The sequence below is a fragment of the Acomys minous genome (assembly GCF_964271855.1).
Source record: "Acomys minous genome assembly, chromosome: 7".
Classification (NCBI taxonomy): Eukaryota; Metazoa; Chordata; class Mammalia; order Rodentia; family Muridae; genus Acomys; species Acomys minous.
The window spans coordinates 1,680,258-1,705,857 of NC_140488.1; the positions used below are offsets into that span (position 1 = coordinate 1,680,258).

General features: G+C 51.2%; 2 protein-coding genes across 7 annotated transcripts; one reads left to right on the forward strand and one right to left on the reverse strand.

Annotated features, from left to right (window-relative positions):
* PNCK (pregnancy up-regulated nonubiquitous CaM kinase) lies at positions 1-9,139 on the forward strand. Of its 6 annotated transcripts, XM_084789800.1 has the most exons (13): positions 1-169; positions 1,638-1,920; positions 5,918-5,987; positions 6,336-6,467; positions 6,806-6,880; positions 6,977-7,115; positions 7,293-7,416; positions 7,623-7,698; positions 7,793-7,905; positions 7,987-8,065; positions 8,137-8,224; positions 8,351-8,495; positions 8,777-9,139. In XM_084789800.1, the coding sequence occupies exons 3-12, from the start codon at positions 5,920-5,922 to the stop codon at positions 8,486-8,488; spliced, it is 1,032 nt and encodes a 343-aa protein (XP_084645926.1). In that variant the 5' UTR covers positions 1-169; positions 1,638-1,920; positions 5,918-5,919; the 3' UTR covers positions 8,489-8,495; positions 8,777-9,139. The 6 variants fall into 6 exon arrangements, with proteins under 6 accessions (XP_084645926.1, XP_084645924.1, XP_084645929.1 ...); XM_084789798.1 differs by lacking the exons at positions 1-169; positions 1,638-1,920 and adding an exon at positions 4,570-4,654; XM_084789803.1 differs by lacking the exons at positions 1-169; positions 1,638-1,920 and adding an exon at positions 5,066-5,143.
* Positions 9,140-20,045: 10,906 nt separating this feature from the next.
* Positions 20,046-24,025, reverse strand: DUSP9 (dual specificity phosphatase 9). Its single transcript, XM_084789078.1, has 4 exons — positions 23,811-24,025; positions 22,707-23,237; positions 21,714-22,163; positions 20,046-21,532 (listed from the first exon to the last, which is right to left on the reverse strand). The coding sequence occupies exons 2-4, from the start codon at positions 23,203-23,205 to the stop codon at positions 21,207-21,209; spliced, it is 1,275 nt and encodes a 424-aa protein (XP_084645204.1). The 5' UTR covers positions 23,206-23,237; positions 23,811-24,025; the 3' UTR covers positions 20,046-21,206.
* Positions 24,026-25,600: the final 1,575 nt, after the last annotated feature.

Below are 25,600 nucleotides of genomic sequence, written 5' to 3' on the forward strand. Positions count from 1 at the left end.
CCTAGATGTCCCTCAGTCGAAGAATGGATACAGAAATTGTGGTATATTCACACAGTGGAATACTACTCAGCTATTAAAAACAAGGACATCCTGAAATTTGCAGGCAAATGGATGGAACTAGAAATGATCATCCTGAGTGAGTTAACCCAGACCCAGAAAGACACACATGGTATGTACTCACTTATAACTGGATATTAGTCCAATATGGATGTCCTCTGAGCATCTTCACTCAGCAGGGGGTGGGGATTGGGGCAGATGCTGGGAACTGCTATTGGGACTCCAGGTGAGAGAGGTATGGGAGAATGGAGAGATAGAAGGACCCAGAGGGTCCAGGAACCCTACAAGATGACCATCAGGCTTGGTGGATCTGGACCTGGAGGGCCCTGCACAAACTGCTGTACCAACCAAGGACCGTGCATACAGTCAACCTAGACCTCCTATTCAGATCTAGCAATGGACAGCTCATTCTCCACAGTTGTGTGGAGAGCAGGCACTGACTCTGACATGAACTCTGGTGCTCCTATTTGATCACTTCCCCTTGGTGGGGAGGCTTGGTGGCACTCAGGGGAAGGGGAAGCAGGCTACCCAGATGAGACCTGATAGGCTGTGGTCATATGGTGGGGGAGGAGGTCGTCTTCTGTCAGAGGTCTAGGGGAGGGGAACAGGGAGGAAGAGGGAGGGAGGGTGGGAATGGGAAGATACAAGTGAGGGGTTAACAATTGGGATGTAATCTGAATAAGTTATTTAAATAAAAAAATGTGCCAGGCATGGTGGCACACACCTTTAATCCCAGCACTCGGGAGGCAGAGGTAGGTGGATCTCTGTGAGTTTGAGGCCAGCCTGGTCTACAGAGTGAATCCAGGATGGCCAGGGCTACACAGAGAAATCTTGTCTCGAAAAACAAAAACCAACCAAACAAACAAAAAACAACAAAAAAAAAATGTAAAAAAAAATATGATTATATCACTTCCTCCCCCTTTCCTTTCTTCCCTCCAGCCTCTACCTAATTTGCATTGCTGGAGATGGAACCCAGCGCCCTGTGCTCAGCCTGCACTTAATCTTATAGACCCTACTTTTGTCTAGAGTGACTTAAATCAATACTTTCCCCTGCTTCAAATATATACACACATGTGTGATACAGCTAAGATCCTTTTCTCACAGTCTGCACTCTATATTGTGACTCATCTACTGCCTAGAAGATCAGCAGGCTTGTAGATACTGTGCAGACTCTCCTGCTGAATGTCAGCCCTCTACCATGCACAATAGTTTTACTGGTCTCAAAATCCCCTGTGCTTCCCCTAGTAAAACACTGTTCCTCCTCACTCCCTGATGACTGCTGATTTATTTTATGCCTTGATTTGCCGTTTTTTGGCATGTTCTATAAATGGAGTCTATTGTAGGTGGTTTGTTCCCCCTGGCTCATTTCACTTTGCAGGATGTTGTTTGTTTGTTTGTGGGTGAGGGCAAGGTGTCAAGTATTCTAGGCTGGTCTCAGATTTGCTGTGTACCTGAGAATTATCTTGGACTCCTGATCTTCCTGCTTGCTTCCAGTCTTCACTAATTATGAGTAAAGCTGCTGGGTTTTATGTAGACATAAGCTTTCAAGTCTGTGAGGTGGCCCACGCCTTTAATTCCAGGATTCAGGAGACAAAGGCGGGTGGATGTGAGTTCGAGGCCAGCCTGGTCTACAAAAAGAGTTCCAGGGCAGTCACGGCTACACAGAGAAAACCTGTCGTCTTGAAAAACAAAACAAGCCAGGCATGGTGGCGCACACCTGTAATCCCAGCACTCTGAAGACAGAGATAGGTGGATCTCTGTGAGTTCAAGGACAGCCTGCTCTACAGAATGATTCCAGGACAGCCAAAGCTACAGAGAGAGACCGTGCCTTGAAAAATCATAACAGCAAAATTGCCAAGTCAGGTATAGTAGCACCAAACAAGGTAAAATTGACAACGGGGGGGGGGGGGGGGGGAGATGGGGGGGGAACAAAAACAAAAAACCCTTCCAAAGTGTCTGTTACAGTTTTCATTCCCACCAGCAGTGATGACTGTCCCATTGTCCCTGTCAGCATTAGCTGTTATCAGTGTTCTGAGTTTTGTCCATTTTAAGATGTGCCTAAGAACATCCTACAATTGGATGATAAGATATGGTGGTAAACAGCTTTTTAAGTGCACACTTGCCTGTTACATTTCTTTAGAGCTTTGGCATGTTTTTAAAAATTGGATTGTTCATTTTCTTATTCAAGTTCTGTGTACTTTGGGGTTTTTCTTTCTTTCTTTCTTTCTTTTTTTTCAAGACAAGGTTTCTCTGTATAACAGCCCTGGCTGTCCTGGAACTCCTGCTGTAGACCAGGCTGGCCTCAAACTCACAGAGATCCACCTGTCTCTGTCTCCCAAGTGTGGGGGTACTTAGGATAATGTTGGGCAAATCTGAGAATATTTGGGGGCAGGGTCAATATATTAAAAATGTATTGTAGCCGGACATGGTGGCACACGCCTGTAATCCCAGCATTTAGGAGGCAGAGGCAGGTGGATCGCTGTGAGTTTGAGGCCAGCCTGGTCTACAAAGTGAGTCCAGGACAGCCAAGGCTAACACAGAGAGACCTTGTCTCGAAAAACAAAACAAACAAACAAACAAAAAATGTATTGTATTTCTCTTTTTCCTGAGATAGAGTCTGTGTAGCTTTGACTATCCCGGACTTGCTTTGTAGAGCAGGCTGGCCTTGAACTCACAGCGATCCACCTGCCTCTGCCTCCCAAGTGCTGGGATTAAAGGCGTGCACCACCACCACCCGGCTAGGATGCCATTTTTATAGGGAGTCATTTAGCCAAGGCTGCCATGGAACTCTAGCCTCCACTACTCAAGTGTTGGGATTACAGGAATACAACATCATACCCAACTTGTGATGTCATTTCTGTAGAAGGGGGTCTCAGTATATTGCTTTGGCTGTCATTGAAATCCTGGGCTGAAATGATTCATGTCTTTGGCCTCAGATAGCCAGGACTACAGGCCACTTGGACCTGCATGTGATCTTTTTCCCATGGGGCTGGACACATCCAAATTGCTTTAAGATGCCTGAGAGTGAAACTCAGTTGGTAGAGTTCTAGCTTAACACATATAAAGTTCTGAGTTCCGACTCCAACACTGCATAAGAAGGGGCCTGGTGATACAGGGCTATAATACTAGCCCTTGGAGGATCAGAAGTTCAAGGTCATCTTCATCTGTATAGTGAGTTTGAATCCAGCTTGAAATGCATGACACCCTGTCTCAAAAATAAACAAAACCTCCATGTCTTAGTTAATGTCATTATTGCTGCGACAAAACACCATGACCAAAGTAAGTTGAAGAGGAAGTGGCTTACATTTCCACAGCGCTGTCCATCACTGAAGGAAGTCAGGACAGGAACCCACACAGGGCAGGAACCTGGAGGCAGGAGCTGATGCAGAGGCCATGGAGGAGTGCTGCTTACTTAAGGTTTGCTCCCCCATGGCTTGCTCAGCCTGTTTTCTTATGGAACCCAGGACCACCAGCCCAGGGATGGCCCCACCCACAATGCACTGGGCCTTCCTCCATCAGTCACTAATTAAGAAAATGCTCTACAGCAGGATCTTATGGAGGTATTTTCTCAACGGAGGTTCCTTCCTTTCAGAAAACTCTAGCTCATGTCAAGTTGACATCAAACTAGCCAGCACACCCCACACAAAAAAAGAAAAATTGGAACCCACAAAGACACAAAATCATATCATGTGCAGATACTGTGCACGTCCCTGAGCAGGAACCAAGCCTCCAGTTGGCATTTGCTGCTCACCGGGAGTTTCAGCCTTCTTATCTTGCTCAGTGTGAACAGTTTCCAGCCACTCAGAAACAAGTGTATGTGACACATTTGTGAAATATAATATTTTACTTCTTTGATTTTCATGACTTCCGGGGCTGTGGAAATCTGTTGTGCCCCTTCAGCTCCCCCCCCTTTCATGACACCTGGGCAGGTGGACAGGGTTGGATCCAGGCTCAGTTAACCAGGAGAGGCAACTGGAAAAGGTCAGGGGCAGGAGCTTAAAAACATTAGAGTCAACAAGATACCTTCAGCCTCTGTGACTTGGCAGAGGCCTTGTGACACACACTTGTCTGGATGTGTTCCAATGACAGTCAATAGACCATCCTTGCAGAAAGGACACAGCTGTGATAGGGCAGGACGGGGTGAGCATGGTGTGGAGGAAACCTCTAATTGTTGTGTGAAGATGGACCTCAGTATTTCCTGTGTGCTTCCCCTGGGCTGGGTTTGTTCCTTTGGGCAAGAAGACCTGGCAAGGTGATTTGCAGTGGCAGGTGTCCTGAAGAGGGGACAGAGTCATGACCTAGAAAACCGGCAGGCAGAGGCAAAGGATGCCTGTCTGAGGAGGCAGAGTGCCAGACTAATTAATGGAGGGGGGGGGGCTGAACTGAGTAGACATCTGGGCGAAGATGGTCAGCGCATGCAAAGGCCAGGGGGCAGGTGGAGAGGAGGCTGAAAAAGGGAAGCGAGTTGGACAAGGTAGGAAAGAGTCATCAGACCCTGCAAAGACATCTAGGCTGCCCGGGAGTGGCATATGTGCCTCTAGGGGCCGTATGACCTCAGTGAAGGGAATGCTGTGGTGCAAAAGAGGAGGGCGAGGAGGTAAGGATGGAAGCAGAGGGGGCCAGCTAGTGGAGACAGGTGTGCTGGCATTAAGGTTTCGTGGGCTGCTTGGGACTAGGAAATGAGGCTACTGTATAGCAAATGGCCTGATAATCTGTGGACAACATATTAAAACAGAGCAGGGAAGGCAGATGGCCAGGCCCATGTATGGCAACGTTTCTGCACGAAGTCACCGGTGGTGCAAAGGCCCTGGGCCACCCACTGGGCTACCAGGGCACTCGAGCACCCAATAGTCTGCAAGGGTACTAAGGAGCCAGACAGTGGTGGCCAGAACCCTGGAATTGCCTTACAAGGCGCCCTGCAGTGCTGCGGCCACAGCCACCGCGTGCTCGGCTGCCCGAGGCTGGCGGTGGCGCGCGCGGAGGGGGCGGGGCTGGCGGGGCGCGGGCGGGGGGCTCGGCGCCTCTACAGCTACTGCGCTAGGAGACGTTGCGGCAGCGGCGGTGGCAGCAACGGCAGCGGCTGCAGGTCCGCACCACCTGCCTGCCGCTCTGGGCTAGGGGCAGGCAGGCGAACGGGGCGGGCGGGCCCGGGCTTACAGGGTCCAGTCCAAGCGCCACCTTAGCGCAGCAGCACCCCCTCCCCGCCCCCAGCACACACCTGTGACGCCTGGCGTGCCCCCTGCCCGCACTAGCGCAGCCCACGCAGCTCTGGACGCAGGCGGCCTAGGTTGAGGAGTCCCCCCACTCCGAGGCGCCAGGGGCCAGGCAGCGGTTACGTGGCTGCGTGGGTGGCCGCAGTCGTGACAGGTGGCTGTGAGCAGGGTCGCAGGTGCATTCGAGAGGGTTGGTGGTTTAGGTGGCGTGTGCTTGAGCCTGTGCCACGGCGGAAGGTCTGGTGGGGGAGGGGCAAGGTTCTTATGGTTGGAATGGGCCTAGATGAGCCAGGATGGGAGTGTAGAGAGCCTTCTGGAAAATAGCCGGCAGTACTGGATCGATGTGTGGAAACAGAAAGGGGTGTCATAGTGTTGGTGGCCAACACTACGTGTGCTCCGGATGCTGGTGTGCAGGAGCACAGGCTGGCAGCAGCATACCTGGGTGGGAGGCCCTGCATGCAATGGCCTGCCTCAGTTGGGAGTGTGGCCCTGGCTATAGGAAAGGAGTGACCATAGGGCTGGGGAGTGGATGACTCCAGCTTGAGTTGGGGGATGATCTGACTTGGTGGGCAAGGGAGCTGCTCGGTGCTAAGGGGCCTCGTTCCACCTCCCACCCTCCAACCCCATTTCCCCCCCCCCCCCCCCAGACATGCTGCTGCTCAAGAAACAGACGGAGGACATCAGCAGTGTCTATGAGATCCGGGAGAAGCTGGGCTCGTGAGTGTGCATGCCGGGCTGTGGGAGTGAATGCTTGCATATGTGAGGCATGTGCACATGTGAGCAAATGTGTGAGGGAGCTTGTGAGTAGTGTGTGTGGTATGAGTGTGAACAAGGGGGTGGATTGTGAGGTATGTTGGTGTCTGTGTAGGAGGTGGTGTGTGAATGTTGGTGAATGTGCCAGTGCGGTAAATGTGTGTGAGACGCTGTGGGGATGTGTGTGCACACTTGTGGGCGTGTGTTAGGGTGGGGGGTATGGCCTGAGCATCTCCGTTTCTGCTTTTCCTGCTCCTCTCACTGGCACCTCCTCCCTCCCTTCTTGCCTCCGACCATATGGCTCTGTGGCAGGGGTGCCTTCTCCGAGGTGATGCTGGCCCAGGAAAGGGGCTCTGCTCATCTTGTGGCCCTCAAGTGCATCCCCAAGAAAGCACTCCGGGGCAAGGAGGCCCTGGTGGAGAATGAGATCGCAGTACTGCGCAGGTGCGTCAGCTTTCCCCTTGGGCTGGGAAGACCTGTGGCTGGGTCCTCTGGACTCATCAGGCCTGGTTGCCAATCTAGGGGTGGGGGTGGGGGCTTAGGCGGCTCTTTCCCTTTCAGTCTGCATGTCTCCATGGCAACATTAGAGGCACCTTATCCATCTGTGCTTTATAAATGGCCTACAGAAGTGTGTTCTAGGAAGGCCTGGGCTAGTGGGGGCAGGGGTTGGTAGGGAGTGGGAGCCCAGGTGAGGGAAGAGAAGAAGGGGAGGGCTCAGGACAGAGCTCCCCCAGGTGAAGAGGCTTCAGTGGTCCACAAGGAGCCTTTTCTGTCTGTTTCAGGATCAGCCACCCCAACATTGTGGCTCTGGAGGACGTTCATGAGAGCCCTTCCCACCTCTACTTGGCCATGGAGCTGTGAGGAGGGCTGCGGGAGGGCTGGGCAGAAGGGGTCTAATGCCCAAGTCTGTCCCTGGGTCAGTTGACCTCCTGCCTCATTCCTTCCGCCTCCAGGGTGACAGGTGGTGAGCTGTTTGACCGCATCATGGAGCGGGGCTCCTACACAGAGAAGGATGCCAGCCACCTTGTAGGGCAGGTCCTTGGTGCTGTCTCCTACCTTCATAGCCTGGGCATTGTGCACCGGGACCTCAAGGTGCCTGGCTGTGTCCTCCACCCTATCCCACCTATCTCTGACTTTGAGTGTCATTTTCCCCCAGCATTCACTTCAGTCTGGGTCTGGGGAAATTAAGGGTGCTGCGGCCCACCCTGTCCTAATGCTCAAGCCGTTCTGGAACTCAGAGGCCCTTTCACTGGCCCCATGTGTCCACAGCCTGAGAACCTCCTCTATGCCACACCCTTTGAGGACTCCAAGATCATGGTCTCTGACTTTGGCCTGTCCAAAATACAAGCTGGCAACATGCTAGGCACAGCCTGTGGGACCCCAGGATATGTGGGTAAGAGGGAAGTGCTCTAAGGTGCACTGTGGTGGGGAGGGAGCTGGTGACCCTGGGGATGCCAAGGCTCTCTGACCTGGGGCAACTGCTGCCAGGGGCAGTCTGTTCTTGGGGCTGAATAGGTACACCAGGTGGCCCTCAAGGGCATGACATATGTGCGTGCCTGTGCAGACATGTCTGTCTGTCTGTCTGCCTCTGGCCGCCAGCCCCAGAGCTCCTGGAGCAGAAACCCTACGGGAAGGCTGTAGATGTGTGGGCCCTGGGTGTCATCTCCTACATCCTGTGAGTGACCGCTGCGACGGCTCAACTCCTACCTGCCTGCCCCTGCTGGGTTGGGGAGGGGTGGACACCTGGGTGATTCATCTGTGGGTGCCAGGCTGTGTGGGTACCCCCCCTTCTACGACGAGAGCGACCCTGAACTCTTCAGCCAGATTCTGAGGGCCAGCTACGAGTTTGACTCTCCCTTTTGGGATGACATCTCAGAATCAGGTGAGTTCAAGGCTGGCCCTGTCCTGGGGAGTGAGAAAGGACACCGGGGACAGGGCAGACTGACCTTTCCCTCTGCTCCAGCCAAAGACTTCATTCGGCACCTTCTGGAGCGTGATCCCCAGAAGAGGTTCACCTGCCAACAGGCCTTACAGCATCTTTGGTGAGTGGGATGCCTGGCAGGTGGGGTAGGGGCAGGAGCAAGACCTGTGCTGACTCTCAACCTTTCTCTAGGATCTCTGGGGATGCGGCTTTAGATAAGGACATCCTGGGCTCTGTCAGTGAGCAGATCCAGAAGAATTTTGCCAGGACCCACTGGAAGGTGAGCTCGGAGAAAGAGATTGGCATGCTCCTGTTTCAGGGTGTGGCCATTGGTGTCTTGATGCCGGTCTTAGAATTGGTCTTGGTGCTGGGCCCAGCTTGGCCTGACCCCATTCTCTTCCCACAGCGTGCATTCAATGCCACATCTTTCTTGCGTCACATCCGTAAGCTGGGACAGAGCCCAGAGGGTGAGGAGACCTCCAGACAGGGTATGACCCGACACAGCCACCCGGGCCTTGGGACTAGCCAGTCCCCCAAATGGTAACAACCAGGTGTGTGGACCCTGCACTCTCTGGGAACTGGCTTCTTAGGGAGCCTAGAGGGTGGCAATGAACTAAGTGGGGTCTAGAGGGTTAAGGGCAGAGAGTGTCAGCAAAGGAGAAGCTGGGCAGAAGGTGTACTGCAGGCATCATTCTTATGCTAGTGGGATGACTCCTGCACTCCCTTTGAAAGGAAAGCCAAAGCTTGAGTAAGATGCTGGGAAGGACCCAGGAAGGCTGAGCGCCTCTTGAACCTGTTTTCCTCTGCTTCTTTCCCCTCCTCTTCACCCCAGGTGGATGCCAAAGAAGGCCAAGTTGACTGACTCCCAGATTTCCTTCCCTCTGGCCCTTTCGGTCTCCTTCCTGCCTCTTGTCTGCTGGGCTGGCCTCTGTTGGAAAGTCTGAGACTGTGGGTGTGGTGCATGGCACTGGGGTAGGGGCTTCCCCAGTATGTCCCCTCCCCATGGTGCTGCCACCCTCTATAGAAACCGAGGAGGTGTTCACAAGTGGATTTGGGGGCCATCCTTCCTGCATCTTGCACGCACACATGCATCGCATGGCTGTCCTGTGCTTTGCTGACTGTGGGTGGTCCTGCTCGTGTTGTATGTGGCCCTTCAATTCCTCTTCCTCTCAACCAATAAAGAAAAACAGAGCAATGCCTTGGTGCTGAACTGGGTGTGGGATGAGCGTGGGGCTGCGGGTCACCTCAAGGAAGGACATGAGGGACCTGCACTGGGTCCTGTGCTCTGCCTCTTGGACCTCTCCTTGCTGGGATCATGGCACAGGCACTGTGGATGGTTTGAGGACTTCAAGATTCTGTCCCTCAGAACACCACCAGCAAGAGGCTGCCTGATTATCCTGAATCTGAGAGAAAATGGATGCCAGCAAGTTCTACTGGGGGGCCAGCAGGGGGCGATGGCAGGAGGCACAGTTCAGCAGCTGTCTGGATGCCCTGGGCTGGAAAGGGATACTTCCCTCCATGGGTAGTTCTGGTGTGAGGAGCTGCGGGCTGTGCTCTGGTTCTGGTGGCCCTAGCCCCACTTACCACCAGCAGGCCAGGACTCCAGAAGCCTGTTTTGCTGGGCCAGGTCAGGGCTAGGTCTCAGCCAGAGATCGGAAGAGGCTCTGTTTCCTTGTCTTTCTTGCTTTAGCTTCCAGTACGTGAGGTGGATGACAAAGCTGACTGGGATGTGTGTGTGTGTGTGTGTGTGTGTGTGTGTGTGTGTGTGTGTGTGTGTGTGTGTGTGTGTGAGGGTTTCTGGGGCAGAGGCTACTCTGGGTTTCAGGATTGGAGCCAGGAGGTCTGGAAGTGAGTGGACAGCTTCCTCCTCTGTCCTCCTGGTTACCCCAGGCCATCCTGTGCTTCAGGCTTTGGGCCATGTATCCGTGACATGCTTGCCCAGTGTCCTGCTGTTACCCCCATGGGGTCACTGGAGGGAAACTTTGGACATCCGGTACCATAAATGGGCCTCAGCAGCTTGCTTTCCTCACCTCCAGTGACCTGTCCTGGAGCCTCATTGCCTTTGGTCACCTTTGCCAGTCTCTTTTGGCTGTCCCATGCATCTCATCTTTTTCCTCAGTCATGTAGGACACCTCTCCTTTCTTATTTGGTTACTTCAGTACTGACTGAACGTGTGCTCTGCAAAGAGAGGCTCTTAGTGGGTGAAGGTTTTTAAAAAATTAATTCATTAATTCACTTTACAACTCAACCAGAGCCCCCCTCCTCCTGGTCCTACCTTCCCACCCACTTCCCCTTTCCCTCTCTCCCCTTCTCCTCAGAAAAGGGGAGCCCCCCCATTCTAACTCACCCCAGCCCATCAGGACTGAGCGCATCCTCTTCCACTAGGCTGGGCAAGGCAGCCCAGCCAGGGAGAAGTGATCAAAAAGCAGGCAACAGAGTCCATGTCAGAGACAGTCCCTGTTCTAATTGCTAGGGGACCTTCATGAAGACCAAGCTGCCCATCAGCTACATATACGGAGGGACCTAGGTCTAGTCCATGCAGGCTCTTTGGTTGGTGGTTCAGTTTCTGTAAGCCCAAAGTGGGTGTTTTTATGGAGATGATGTGCACAGGAAAAGCATTCTTGTAGCTACTCTAGCAGAACTGAGCATTAGTATCCCAGCCAGCCTCCCAGAAAGAATCAGCACTCAGTCCAGACCACCAGCTCTTCCAGACCATAAGGCCAGATCACTTCTGCCAGGCTTGACAGAGTGGCCTTGACACAGGGTGCAGTATGCCCTCATCACCAGCAGAGGGTGCTACAGACATGTTTAGACAGCTAAGAGCCACTTCATATTCTTTTAGTACCTGAGGCAGAGGCTCAAATCCGTATATTGCCTGCCAGCCCCACCCCACCCCCAATCCTGTCCTACATAAATCTGAACTAGGGAGAGAGGTCCATCCTGCTCAATTTGGAGTGGACTGCCAGGGACACCCCTGAGTCAAACAGAGGCAGCATGTCCTTTATCCTTCCCAGATCTTCCCATTGGAGGAGGGCAGTTTGAGAGAGCAGTGCTTTCAGTCACCTCTGCCTGTTTCTGGAAGAAAGGAGCACTGAGACAGTATTGCAGGCTCAGGCACTGAACTTGTACAACAGAGGACGGAGCCACACCAAACCCTGGAAGGGGAGCAAGGATGCCATGATGTATTCTCCAGAGGCAGCATTCTTGTCCAGTTTTGGGCGAGAGCTGGGCTTGAGTTGTCTGTAAAAGCCAGATGCTGTGAATCAGAAGCCAAGCCCAGTGTCTCAGGAGCAGGCAGGAAATGTGGGTGTCACAAGAGAACATTGCCACACCAGATCTTGGCCAAACAGGACTCACACTGTGTCTTGGAGCAAAAGTGATCGGCAGAGGTTTCAGAGAAGCTCAGAGTGTAGGGACATCCTGGTGACGATAAGAGCTGGTTCTGTTGTTGCTGTTCTGAGGCTAGTGTCCTGTAGTAGACCTGACGAGCCTCACTCACACTTGCTACCTTCTGATCCTAAGGCTTCTGCTTCCTGAGTGCTGGAATTCCAGCTGTGCAATGTGGTGCTTGGGCATCAACTCGGGATTTAGCACTCTACCCATGGAACCTCATCCCCAGCCTGAGATAGGATCCCTTTAGGAGTTGGGTGGATGGCCTTGGCAACAGATGTGGAGAGTCACCTGGGATGGCTTGGAGGGAGGTAATTAGGTCACTTTTGGATATGTTGAGTTCAGTATGCCTGAGGAATCCTAAGTAGAGAAAAAGCAACTCACTCTTTTTTCTTCCTTTTTCTTTTTTTTTTTTCTTTTTCATTCTTTCTTTTCTTTTTCTTTTTCTTTTTTTTTTGAGACAGGGTTTCTCTGTGTAGCCTTGGCTGTCCTGGACTCACTCTGTAGACCAGTCTGGCTTTGAACTCACAGCGATCCACCTGCCTCTGCCTCCCGACCGCACATCACTCTTTATCCTTCTCTTAACAAATATGTATCTAGTTTTATAGCTGAGATTGATGGAAGGCTTCTCTCTTGTAAGAAGAAGGAAGCTGATGACTCTTTATTGGGCACTTACCTTATGCCAGACTTTGGAAACCTTAATGGGCATTCACTTAAAGCTCACCTGTGAGCCCAGCTCAGTGGCACACGCCTTTAATCCCAGCACTCAGGAGGCAGAGGCAGGTGGATCTCTGTGAGTTCGAGGCCAGCCTGGTCTACAGAGTGAGTCCAGGACAGACAAGGGTACACAGAGAAACCCTGTCTTGAAAAAACAAACCAAACCAAACCAACAAAACAAAACAAAACACAAAAACAAAAAAGAAACCTCACCAGTGAACAAGGTGCTGCTGTCATTACCCTCACCCTGACTATCAGTGTGGGCAAACTGAGGCGTAGAAAAGCTGAGTAACTGAGCAAAGCCCGCACAGCCTGTGGCATGGTGGGGATCTAAAACCCTGCTCTTTCATCCCAAATCATCCTGCCCGCTTCTGTGTGAGAAAGAGGGCTTGCCTGGGACATAGGGATTGGGTAACTGTGGAAAAGGAGCGTTCTCTCCAGCCCCTTCTTATCAGAGTTCCCAAGGGGAGAGCTAGATCTCATGTTTGCCTTGAAAGGATCTTGTGTACCTGTTAACCATCCTTGGTGATTTCATTTAATGTCCTGTTAAACAGACATCAGGGAGCCGGGCGTGGTGGCGCACGCCTGTAATCCCAGCACTCGGGAGGCAGAGGCAGGCGGATCTCTGTGAGTTCGAGGCCTGCCAGGTCTATAGAATGAGTTCCGGGACAGCCAGGGCTGTTACACGGAGAAACCTTGTCTTGAAAAACCCAACCCAACCCAACCCAACCCAAACCAAACCAAACAAAAAACAACAAAAACCAACCAACCAACCAACCAACAAACAAACAAAATACCCCCAAACACAAAAACTCACCCTCAGATTGCCTCCCTCCCTGTCCAAGGAGATTTTGACAGCTCTGCTTCCCTAGGGAACTGCATCTTACTTTAAATGATCCTCTGAGCAGAGGCCCAAGTGTTTTTTGACAGATTCTCCTTGCAGAACATTAAAATATTTTTAAAAGTTAATGTATGTGTCTGAGTGTTTAGCAGCATGCGTGTCTGTACAGCATGTGTAGGCCTGGTGCTCTCAGAGGCCCAGGGGTCCCTTGCAACTAGAATTGCAGCCAGGGTTAGCCACCATGTGGGCACTGAGAACTGAACTCATGTCTTCCTGGAAGAACAACTGCAGCCAGTGCTCTTTTTTGTTTGTTTGTTTGTTTGGCTTTGGTTTTTTTCCCAGACAGGGTTTCTCTCTGTAGCTTTGGCTGGCCTAGACTCACTTTGTGGACCAGGCTGTCCTCAAACCCGCAGCGATCCACCTGCCTCTGCCTCCACATGTCATGAGCCACCACGCCCATCACAGCCAGTGCTCTTAACCACTGAGCAATCTGTCCAGACTGTTCTTGTAGTATTTTGGTTTGCTGCTTTATGTACTTTTCAGTTCTACATTTTAGGTTGGTCCAATACTTTATTTAAAATGTAGTACTAGGAAGAGGCGTGGTGGCGCAGGCCTGTAATCCCAGCACTCAGGAGGCAGAGGCAGGCAGCTTACTGTGAGTTGGAGGCCAGTCTGGTCTACAAGCAATTCAAAGACATCCAAGGCTACATGGAGAAACTGTCTTGAAAGAAAATAACCAAAAAAAAAATGTGCTACTAGAGTTGGCTTTGCTTTAAAATCCATGTTGTCAATATTAATATAGCAACTACTGCATTTTGTTAATGTTTTCCTACTAGTTAAAATGTTTTTTCCTTCCAAGATTAAAATTTTTTATTGGGCTGGAGAGATGGCTTAGCAATTAAGAGGACTTAACTTCTTCTGTAGAGGACACAGACTCAATTCCTAGCACCCACAGCTGATTGGTAACTATCAGTAACACCTGTTCCAGAGCACGCAGCACCCTCTTCTGGTCTCCCATACATACATAAAGACAAACTACTCATACACATAAATTAAAACAAATCTTTTTTTTTTTAAAAGCTGAGTGTGGTGGCACAGGTTTGTAATTCTAGCCTCTGGGAGGCAGAGGCTGACATCTCTGAGACTTCAGGGCCAGCCTGGTCTACATAGAAGTTCTAGCTAACCAGGTCTATACATTGAGACCCTGTCTGAAAATAAAAATTATTTATTGAGATAGAATTCACTCAAACAGTACAAAATTCACCTTATTTATTTGTTTTTCTAGAAAGGGTTTCTCTGTGTAGCCCTGGCTAGCCTGAACTCACTTTGTAGACCAGGCTGGCCTCGAACTTACAGTGATCTACCTGCCTCTGCCTCCCAAGTGCTAGGATTAAAGGCGTGTGCCACCATGCCCAGCCCAAAATTCACCTTTTAAAGTGTAGTTTTTGGCTAGGCACGGTGGCATAGGCCTGTAACCCTAGCACTCAGCCTGGGATCCATGAGATACTGCTTCTTGTTCAGCCCCAATATCATGTACAGTTCAGTGAGTTTCACAACCATCACCACTGTCTAATTACTACAAAAGGAAACCTTGAACTCATTAGCAGTCACTCATCTCATGTGTGTGTGTGTGTGTGTGTGTGTGTGTGTGTGTGTGTGTGTGTGTGTGTGTGTATTTGAGGCAGGGCCTTATTTCAGACATACTCACCTTGGACTTCTGAGCCTCTACTTGTTCATTTTTTGAGTCATTTGCCTTTTTGTTAATGAGTTCTTTATATTTTCTAGTTAGTAGATCTGCAGTTTGTAAGTCTTTTCTCCTTTTCTTTGGGCTGTCTTTTCACTCTTTGATGCACAATGTTTTAAACTTGTGATAAACTCCTAAGTTTTCTTTGGTTTCCTGTGCTTGCAATGTATGTTGTCTAACTTTTCCTGGGGGAAATATGAACAAATGTCTGTTCATCTCAGATGAGGCACTGATGACAGTCCAAAGAATTGATTCTACCAACTGGAGCTCAATGAATCGCCGAGTTTACTGGTGTTCCTTACAGGAGCACAGGTGAAGGGTTCCTTACAGGAGCATGGGTGACTCAAAGGCAGCTGTATCTTTGCAAAGCCCATCCCAGCGTGGATGATGGATGAGTCATGAAAACTACATCCCTGGAGCTTCCTGCACAATTTGCTGGCAGCTCAGCTTACAGTTGTTTACTGCTTTTTTAACCTTAGGGGAAGAATCTTGTAAATGTTTGAGCTCTCAAAAGCCTTAGAAATTCCCTTATTTTCCCAAACCTAGTAAAGTTACCTGAGCCTCCTCCTGTCTCCAGGAGGGAATAGCTCAGTTTGGAGGACATAGCTCTACAATAGGGTCACATGGAAAGAACATTCTTAACACCAGTTGGTCAATTCTGGAAAAAAAAAAAAGGCAACAGGTTTTGACAGAGATGTCATTGAATCTTCACGTGCTCTGTAGATCGGGATGGACTGAACGGGTTCATTCCCAAGTCATGTATGGAAATTCCAATTTTCATTAGAATTCTGATTCTAATACTTTGAAATTGGGTAATTAATGAAGTCACCAGGATGGGCCCCGATCTGATAATGTTAGAAGAAACACCAGAGAGCTCACTTGCTGCCTTCCTCCACAGCACGTACTGAAGAGCTGCCAGGTGAGGACACAGCGAGAAGCGGACTGGCAACGAGTCATACACTTGTTCTTGCCAACCCCTGAACTAGTTGGAAGATTCGAGCTCAAGACGATAGGAAGGGAGAGCTGTTATAGTAAAGTAACTTAGAGTTATGAGGTCACAGCTGACGCCAGGGAATCTGACCGGTGTTCACATATATACAGAAATAAGAACAAAAGAAAAATCTTTGGAAAAAAACAGGAAATGCATTTTAGAGAATGGTTTTATGCAGTGTTGGGAATGAAACTCAGAGCTTTGTGCTTGCTGGACAAGCACTCTAACAACTGGCCTACATCTGTGCCTTAAACCTTTATTTTTAAAAGTCAGGTATAGACTTTTTGGTTGATAATATTGTATGCTTGTTTGCATTGTGAATATATCATCCCACTGCCTTCTGACATACATTGTCTCTGACCAGAAGTAAGCTGTTAGATTGTCTTTGTGGGTATTTTTTCCTTTGCTACTTTTCAAAAATTTAAAAAAGATTTATTACGTACACTTTTTTGCCTGCACCTATACCTGCTTGCCAGAAGAGGGCACCAGATCTCATTATAGATGGTTGGGAGCCACCATGTGGTTGCTGGGAATTGAATTCAGGATTTTTGGAAGAGCAGGCAGTGCTCTTAATCACTGAGTCATCTCTCCAGCCCTGCGTTTTCAACTTGTATAGCTTTATCTTTAAACACGGACAGTGAAGTATCTATGAGTGGCTGTCTTTGTGTTTCCTATGATTGGAATAGAGTTTAATTTTGTTTCCCTCAAAGGTTTATGTGATGAAGGACTTGGACTCCAGGGTGATAGGACTGGAAGGAGGTGGAACCTTTAAGTGGCGGAGACCTTAGGTCATTTGGGAAGTAGTTCTGTGTGATCCCTTGAGTTCTAAGATGGGCTGCTATAAAATGAGAAAGGCTAGCCCACAATCCCTGTTTCTGTCTTGAGATGTGATAGTTACTTGTTCCTGGGAGCACTTGTGCTATTGCTATCATCTATGCTCTGAGCTGATAGAGCTAAATGGTGGCCCCTGCCTAAGACTCTTCCTCCTCCCTCTCCCCGCCTCCTCTTTCTTCTTTTGGTTTTTCAAGACAGGGTCTCTCTGTGTAGCCCTGGCTATCCTGGACTCACTTTGTAGACCAGGCTGGCCTCGAACTCACAGTGATCTACCTGCCTCTGCCTCCTGAGTGCTGGGATTAAAGGCATGCGCTACCACTGCACCCGGCCTAAGAATCTTTATGCTCTTTCTACTTGAAGTTTCTAAAACTGTCACCTAAACCCACCTCTTTTTCTCATTATTAACCTGTGTGAGCTATGTCTTTATGTCTTTACAATAAAACACTGACTGATACTCAGCTTTTCTTAGTATGATTTATTGAATTTCTTCCATCTGATTATTTTTCATAAACCTTTGAAAGTATTTAATGTTTGTTTTTTCCAAATATTTATTCTGCCTGTGTAGTGTAGCTATTTCCTCCTAATAGAAGCACCCCATGCAAGAGGACTGAGGCAGCTTAGAAAGCTCAGGAAGGTCATACAACTTAGCAGGCACAGGAAGCTCTTAACACAAAATTCACAGGGGTCCTTCCCAAGATTATATAAGCAGTAAGAAATTTCTTTTATTTTTCCAAAAGACTTGTTTTTTTCAAGAGAAGGTTTTTCTGTAAAATAGCCCTGGCTGTCCTGGAACTCACTTTGTAGACCAGGCTGGCCTTGAACTCACAGAGAATCACCAACCTCTGCCTCCTAAATGCTGGGATTACAGGCATGCGCCACTACTCAGGCAAATTTATTTGTTATTTGTACTTTATGTATATGTGTGTGGGCCTGAGTATCTGTACGTGCATGTAGGTACCCTTGGAAGCCAGAAGTTACAGGAGCTTGTGACTTGCCTGATGTGGGCACTGGGAACTTAAGCCAAGTCCACTGCCATCTCTCTAACCTCAGTGGCAAACAGTGTCTGAGGAGAGACTCACCAGTAGGCCAAGCAGCCTGCAAGTTGTTTAAAGAGCTCTCAAGCTCTTGTTAGTAAACCTTCGCTAATACCCCCAATAAACTCACTGATAGAGTTGGTATGTTTATTTTTATCTCCCCCAGGAAAAGTCATCAACAGCTTTTTTCTCTTTCTCATTCTTTATATTTCCAATTACATCCTTTGGATGCTTAATGCTGTCGTCTTATGTATGTTATGCTTTCTACTTATTGCAGTGTTTCTGTTTCTTCATTTCTCTCTTGACTTCTGCATTAATAGAGATGCTTCCTTTGTCATTCATGTTTTCCTCTTCTTTTTTTTTTAAAGATTTATTGATTATGTATATAGTGTTTCACTTGTACATATGCCTGCACACCAGAAGAGGGCACCAGATCACATTATAGATGGTTGTGAGCCACCATGTGGTTGCTGGGAATTGAACTCAGGACCTTTGGAAGAGCAGCCAGTGCTCTTAACCACTGAGCCATCTCTCCAGCCCATGTTTTCCTCTTCTATTCTGGAATTAGTGTACTCTGTATTCTTTGTAGAAGTTGTCCTAGAAAACTAGTGTGTGGTCCACTGCAGAAGTAGTTGGGAAGTCATCACCACTCTAAACAAAGCTAAAGCAGCTGAAAAACAAAGCACTCCTCCAAATCCATCAGTCATTCTCACCAGGTTGGAAATGGTCAGGCACACAGAATAAGCCGCTCAGTACAACTGAAGACCTTCTCCACAGAAATTGCCGACTGCAGAGGCTCAGATTGGAGAAGTCAGACAATTAAAATTTGCGGCATTGCATGCTCTTGGGAATCTTCTCTTGTTTGTTTGTTTGTTTGTTTGTTTCGAGACAGGGTCTCTCTGTGTAACAGCCCTGGCTGTCCTGGACTCACTCTGTAGACCAGGCTGGCCTCGAACTCACAGAGACCCGCCTGCCTCTGCCTCCTGAGTGCTGGGACTGAAGGTGTGCGCCACCACAGCCCAGCTTGGGAACTTTCTCTTTATAAGCCTAGTAAGGCTCACACAAAGAACTACCTCAAGCTTCTGGCTGGGGAAGAGAGCGGAGGGAAGGGATCTGAGAAGCTGCCACAGCACTGGAGACTGTTAGTGTTTCTTTCCCCCTGGTAATCAGGGGGCGACATTTTCTGTTCATTCAACTTTGGCCCAAATCTAAGGTCAAGATAAGCATGTGTACTCATTTGTTTCTGGGGGAGTAGTTTGCTGCTCTCACAAATCAGTTTAGTGGCGTAGAGCAGCACTTTGCCTGTAATTCTGGCACTTGGGAGGCAAGAGGATCAGAAATTCCAAGGTACCCTCAGCCTCACGATGAATTCAGTGAGTCTAAAGCCAGATTTGTCCCTGGCAGAAAGAAGGGGTAGTCGTAGGGAGAAAAACCTCATAGTTTTATACGCTAACAGGCATGGGAGGCTGCATTCCTGTAGAGGCTCCTGGCTTCTGGTCCTAGGCTGTGCCCCAGGCAGTTTGGAGCTAGAAGGTCCTCACTTTTTTTTTTTCCTTAGAGCCTTTCTCTTAGTTTCTTACAAGCTCAGCCATTTGGACACAGGGTTTTAAATTTAAGCGCCATTTCAGGGCTTTTGGACCTGGAGTGCTACCTGAACATCTTCCTGTTCCTAAGCCCATTGCTGCAGTCGGGCATAGTCCCTCAAGTGCTACTGCTGGTAAGTGGAGCCCAGGCGGAGGGGAGACAGTTTCCGTTCATTTTAGACGTCCTCCTGAATGGTCTTCCGGGATCCCAGGCCCTTCTTCTTCCTGTCTTTTCTCCTCTTGGTAATGAAGTGTCCAACTGTGTCTCACTACACACTACCCGTTCAGTGCTGCCTCGCAGGCCCAGAGTGAAGGGGCCAAGCAGGCCTGGCCTGGAACTGAAATGTGAGCCAAAATCAATCTTCTCTCTCTATAAGCATATGGCCTCAGGTATTCCTTGTGCTGACTGGAAACACAATTAAAACAACCAAGCCTCCATTGCATTCCCCCTATACATGCTGCCCTGCCCTGCTGCTGTGTCTCTAAGCTCTGACAACAGTTTCTGAGGCCTGCCGCTGTAGTGTGAGTGGAGCCCCACCTGAAACTTTGGGGACCCAGGGATGTAGGCTCTCGCTAACATTTCAGATGGCCGAGTGAACACCCCACTTCAGCTTTCATTCCACATTGTGGGGTACAAACAGGCCATCCATTTTCCTAGTCACCCTCAGCATACTATCAGGCCACTCTGACTCATGGCTTGGGGGGGGGTCACAGGCAACATGACTGGTGTGGGGGATCTCATTGTGGCACACGCACTGTACTGCACTCCCCTTCATGCCCAGCTCATTGTTCTATCCGTGAAGCGTGTGCTAGAATAGAAGTGCAAATGGGCTGTCAGGGACCTGGTTGCCAACAGGCATAGTACACCAATAGGAACCATGGCTGGGGGAAGGGCAGCCTTCCGTTCCTCTCCTTCCTTCCCTCTCCTTCCCTCCCCCCAGGAGCCCAAGAAGCAACAACGTCTCTGTTCAGTATTCTAAATAAACTGTTTATTAGGAGGAACAATTAAAGAAAGCAATTATGATGTGGATTACAAAAACAAATAAGCACAACCTTTTCCAGGTTCAAAGACAAGAAGGTCCTGCCGCCGCAAGTACTGCCAGTCCCAGGCAGAGTATGTGAGTGGGCTAGTGAGCGTGTGAACACACAAACATACACACACACACACACACACACACACACACACACACTGTCTACAACGGGGTGTGGATTGCAATGAATGACCATGTGTGTGTCTGCAGCTTGGCCTCTTCCCTGCCCCCCAAACCAACAGTGGCTGTGTAAGACGCACAGCAGCAAAATTGAGGCCTTCATCCTTCCCTCCCTCCCCCTCAGCTCTCAGTCTGAGACCCCATCTCCTCCGGTGGCAGTTTGACCACCCTCAGTCACAAAGAGTCTCAGTGATCCTGTCAAGACATCTGGGGGAGGAGGAAAGAAACAGTCAGGGCACCAGATGTGTGGCTGGGATCCCACCCATTGACTTCCAGGCCCATGTCCTCCCATGTGACACTGCCCAGCAAAAAGCCACCCAGAGAGGCTGTCCCTGTGGATGCCGAGAGCAGCCATTGTGTCTCCAGGTCCACACCTCAGTGCTCCAAGAGGTCTATGCCCTAGTCAGAGTAGCAAGTAGGAGACCACAGCAGTGAAGGTAGTGAGTGAGGCCTTTCCCCACAGGTGGCTGTTTGGGGATAGGGAAGGAACTGAGAGCAGGTCCCTGTGGCAGAGTGTGACATGCTCTTCCTGAAAAGGAAACTGCAAGAAGGGCCAGGGCCCAGGCAGCGGGCTGCGGCAATCTGGAATGGTCTCTTGGATAAGATGTCTCACTCCCACCCCAAAAGAATAAAGTAACAGTCGCAGAAGAGGCAGGTTCTGGAGCATGGTCCCGCCCTAAAGCGGTGCGGGTCAGACCCGTAGCCACGGGCCCACCCATAGGCACGTGTAATAGAATCTGGGGCTGGCCCCAAGTGGGTAGGGCAGGTTTCTGCTCTGTTCCTGCCTTGCTCCACCGCCCCCATGTGAGGTATTGAGCTTTCCCTCCCCCCTCCCCTTTCCTTGCTTATGGCTGGACCCCATCCCTGCTAATACAAGGGATCATAGGTAGGGACCCGCCCAGCATTCCCATAGAGCTTTATGTGGAGTCGAGCTCAAAGACCCCATCGCTGGTAGGGGTGGTAAAGAAGGAGGGTGGGTCTGAGACAGTGGACCCTGGCCCCCCACTGCCCCGCCCCCCAGAGCGCTTCTCCTCCAGGCGCAGAGTGCGCTCGAAGTCCAGCAGCTGCCCCATGAAGTTGAAGTTGGGCGAGATGTTAGACTTCTTCCGCTTGACCAAGTCGTAGGCGTCGTTGAGTGAGAGCTGAAGCTTCTGCATGAGGTAGGCCACGGTGACAGTGACAGAGCGGCTGACCCCTGCCAGGCAGTGCACGAGCACCCCGCAGTTCTGGGACAAGGCCTCATCTAGGTAGAACAGGACAGAAAGGGCCCCCCACAAGGGTCAGCATGAGTGAGGCCAAAGCTAAGTGAATTTCTGGGGGTATCATCGCGGTCTCCCCACCCTGCCGAGAGACCACATCTGTGAAGTTTCGCGGCTGGTGGGGAGAGAGGCCGGGTGGGTGGGTGGGGTACAGGGAGGACTCACCAATGAAGGTAATGGCTTCCGGAAAGAACTGGGACAGATTCTGGCTCCAGTGATCAGAGATGGGGATCTGCTTGTAGTGGAAGTCACCATTCTTCTCAAAGAGATTAGGAAGGTTGGGGGTGACATTGAGGATATAGCGGATGCCAAGCTTGGCCAGGCTCTCCAAGTTGGCCGAATCTCGGGCACTGCCTAGGTAGAGGTTGGGCAGGATCTGGACCGGGAAGGGTGGTATCAGCCCACTTGGAGGGGGTGTGGTGCTCTCGGAACCTGGGCCACAGCTTACGGAGTCGCGCTCAGCCTCAGATTCTGCATCAGAGGCTTCGGAGGTCAAGCACAGGCCAACTAGCCCCACCACAGGCATTGGCCCTGAGGCCAGGCTTAAGCCAGGACGACCGCTGAAGCTGGTTTCACACAGGTGTGGACACTCGGCCTGGAATTTGCTGAAGCCACCTGTCAGGAAAAAGGGCGATCGCTGCTAATACAGCCTTCTGGGCAGTCAGGTACCCCTGGCTGAGACTGTAGCGCTGAACCTGCACAGCCCAGGAGGAAGTGGGTGTTGCAGACATTACCAAAGGGAACGCACAAGGCCGCTATACTGGAGCGCTACATGTGGTGTGGTGTCCTGTGGACACGCTTCCACCCTCAGCACTTGTGGCTGTTTCTCTGGATGCTAAGTGCCTGATGCAGCCACTGGCCCATCTCAGCATCTTGTGAGCCACATTGTTTCACGGCAATTCTCCCCATTTCCCAGACTTATAAATAGGCTTGAAAGGATGAAGGACCTGCTCCAAGGTCATGCTCTGCTCTGCCTTCCCAAAAGCTGTCTGGCAGGTTATTGAGAGAGTCTTAGCTATATTTCAGACAAAGTAAGACTGAGTTTGCTGAAGGATAAAGTAATTATGAACCCCCCCCCCCCGGAAGGCAAGACCTATTCTCCTGACCTGAGGCCACTCCAGGCCTGTACCCTCTTTCAGCTCACCGCCCCTCACATACCCTGTAGGTAGTACGCTGGGTATCCTTCTTCCCGCAGCTTCAGGAGCAGGATGCCCAGTACCGAATCAGCATCCCACTCCTCGGCTTCGGCCCCGGCCCCGGCTCCGGCTTCGGCCCCCGCTCCGGCTCCGGCTTCGGCTCCGGCTCCGGCTCCGGCTCCGGCTTCAGCCCCGGCCCCAGCCGCGGCCCCGGCCCCGGCTGCGGCTCCGGCCTCAGCCTCGGCCTCTCCGCGCTGGCACCCGGTATTACCCTGGTCGTACAGGACCACAGGAGCAGGTGGGGGAGGCTGCAGCGGTGGCCCAGGCAGGAGCGACCGCGCAGACAAGCTCCCTCTTTGCAGGCGGCGCAGCATCAGCGTGGGCAGGGCCACGCTCAGCGCCCCGCAGATGCGCGCCGACTCGTACAGCTCCCGGCTGCGGCAGTCCAGCAGCAGAAGCTGTGTACGCGGGGGCGACAGCTCCTGGTGCAGCCACAGGCACGAACGACCCAGACTCTCCATGGTCGCACCGTTCTGCACTTCTGCACGTCGGGCTGTGGAGAGAGGCAAGGAGCGGAGTGAGGGCAAGTTTGTCTCTACTCCCGCAGCGTGGACCAGGCTACTGAGACGGGAAGTCAGCCCCTGTCTTGAGGGCAGGCGCCCAGTGTCCCCGCAGGGACATTCCTCTACCGCCTGCTACTCTCCTCGCGCTCCACCCACAGTGAGAACACTAAGGAAGGCGCCCCCAGGAAAAAGACCCGAGGCTGCTGCCACTAGGGCGCTGCTCCCTACCCCGCTTAGATGGAGTTTGCGTGAGACATACCCCCAGAAGAAGGTAACTGGGTGTCTAGCGGCCTCTTGAATGAAGACTTTTTCTGAGGTGCTAGGAGGACTAAAACCAGTTCCCTCCGCACCCTTTTCCTGACTTTCTGACTTGCTCCGATCTCCATCACTCCCGAAGTTGGACTTCGGATGTGTGGAGAAGTTGCGTTCAAGTCCTGGATCCCCTCTATGGCCGGGAGACCCAGATAACGAGAGGGTCACCGAGGTGATGGGCCTCGGTGAGTCCGGTAAGAGCTGACTCGGCCCCACTCCTCCCCACCCCAGGAGAGAACAAAAGGAGAGACCTGGAGCGAGATCCAGAGGCAGGCAGCTGCGCGTGGACGTCCTGACCACAGCTAGTGCCACGGCAGGACGCAGGTATCGTCCCTGGAGAAGGAGTCCCCAAGCTCAGCGCTCAGAGAAGGCGGAGTAGGCTCGCACGTGGAAGCCAAGCCTCGCGCCACTCGTGCGCTGGCCTCTTCCTGGCAGCGGGATCCAGCTTCCACCTTGGAAGCCTCTGGCTCCGGGCCGACTTAGTAGCTGCTCAGAGGGGCGGGGCGGGGCGGGGCGGGGCGGGGCGGGGCGGGGCGGTGGGACGGCGGAGCGGACTCAGGGGGCAGGAGAGCCAACCAGCGCGAGCGACCAGCCTGGTGGGAGTTGCAAGCCGCGGGCTGAGCCAGAGCTTCTACCCAGGCGGGACAGGGTCGGGGCAGAGGCCAAGGGCAGGTCGGGGGCCCAGCAGGGGACATGTTGCAGTAGCCCCTGCTCGGCGCCAGTCTGGTCCCTGGAGGCAGGAAGAGGGGTGGAGGCAAAAGCCCAGAGCCCCAGAACCAGAAACTGTCTCAAACAACTCATTCGAACTATCAGCCCTTGTCTGGAAGTAGATGGCCCCCATCTGTATAATGGGCTAATCAGAACCATCTAATTTGTGTTACTGTGAGATGCCACTGAAATGAGGCAGCTCCTGGGCGCCCTATTTCCACCTGGGCTTCATTTGTACAGGCGCGGCTAAAGGTACGCAGGAATTCTGAGCACCCAACTCTAAAGTGGGGCACTGTGCTCCCTGACACCTCCCCATAGCCTCCTCCCACATGGATGGGTTCCTGTGGAGGGAAGTCGCCTTCCCTGTAATCTGTCTCCATCCCCATGCGCCGGCCATTGCTAAAGAAGTCACTGTCCCAGTTTCTGAAACTTCAGCTTGTCCCCCTCCCTGCCCCACGCCAAAGCACCATTCAGTCCACAAAGGCTGGTGGCCTCCAACCAGCCCACCAGGCCAGTGACGGCAAGGAAAGACACACCAGGGCTCTCCTTGCCTGGATCTTTCAGTCCAGCAGAACAATAAGCAAAGATACTGGACAAGATATCGGGGTGATAAGTGCTGACAATAAAAGGAGAGGCAGGGGAGGCCTCTAAAAAAGCCCCATCTGGCCATATGTCCTTTCTCTGCTAAAAGCCCAAGAAAAGCAAATAACAGTGTTAAAGGAAAACACACAACAGATAAGATAAAGCTCGCACCAAATAATCAAAGGGTTAAGACCCCCACAGATAAATAGGAAAGGAACTCAAGGACTGCACACTCTGCTTGAAGGAAGGAATGTGATGGGGTAAGAATATTGGGGGAAAGGTTGAAGCTCAGGCGTGGAAGGAAAGCCAATTAAAAAAAAAAAGGAAATACTTCTCAGTCACTACATTAGTAGAATGTTCTCAGAATGAGAACACCCAGTGTTGGCAAGGTGGCTGTGAAACAGGGGTGTTGCTCTCATCCTAGGGGAGATTTTGTTTCGGCAGCACCTTTTTGGAAATGGATGTAATGGTATGCACCAAGAACCAGGCCAGAAAGCTGGATGGGAGCGGTGGTGCACACACCTTTGATGCCAGCACTCAGGGGGCAGAGGTGGCGGATCTCTGTGAGTTTGAGGCCTGCCTGGTCTACAGTGCAAGTTCCAGGACAGCCAGAGCTACACAAAGAAGCCCTGAATTGAAAAACCAAACCAAAACAACAGCAAAAACCCCAAACAAAAACAACAAAAAAGAACCAGACAAGAAAACCCCGCATTTATGGGCTACTTTCTGGGACTTGAGCTTAAGGAATGAA

What these genes read in the sequence shown, in the direction of transcription:
- DUSP9 (XM_084789078.1), bottom strand. Translation starts at nt 23,205, where the DNA reads ATGGAGAGTCTGGGTCGTTCGTGCCTGTGGCTGCACCAGGAGCTGTCG. An exon ending in CCCAGCGTACTACCTACAGG is followed by an intron (nt 22,164 to 22,706) that starts GTATGTGAGGGG and finishes TTTTCCTGACAG; the next exon opens with GTGGCTTCAGCAAATTCCAG. An exon ending in GGAAGCCATTACCTTCATTG is followed by an intron (nt 21,533 to 21,713) that starts GTGAGTCCTCCC and finishes TGTTCTACCTAG; the next exon opens with ATGAGGCCTTGTCCCAGAAC.
- PNCK (XM_084789798.1), top strand. Translation starts at nt 4,606, where the DNA reads ATGACCTCAGTGAAGGGAATGCTGTGGTGCAAAAGAGGAGGGCGAGGA. An exon ending in GAGATCGCAGTACTGCGCAG is followed by an intron (nt 6,468 to 6,805) that starts GTGCGTCAGCTT and finishes TGTCTGTTTCAG; the next exon opens with GATCAGCCACCCCAACATTG. An exon ending in CAGGCCTTACAGCATCTTTG is followed by an intron (nt 8,066 to 8,136) that starts GTGAGTGGGATG and finishes ACCTTTCTCTAG; the next exon opens with GATCTCTGGGGATGCGGCTT.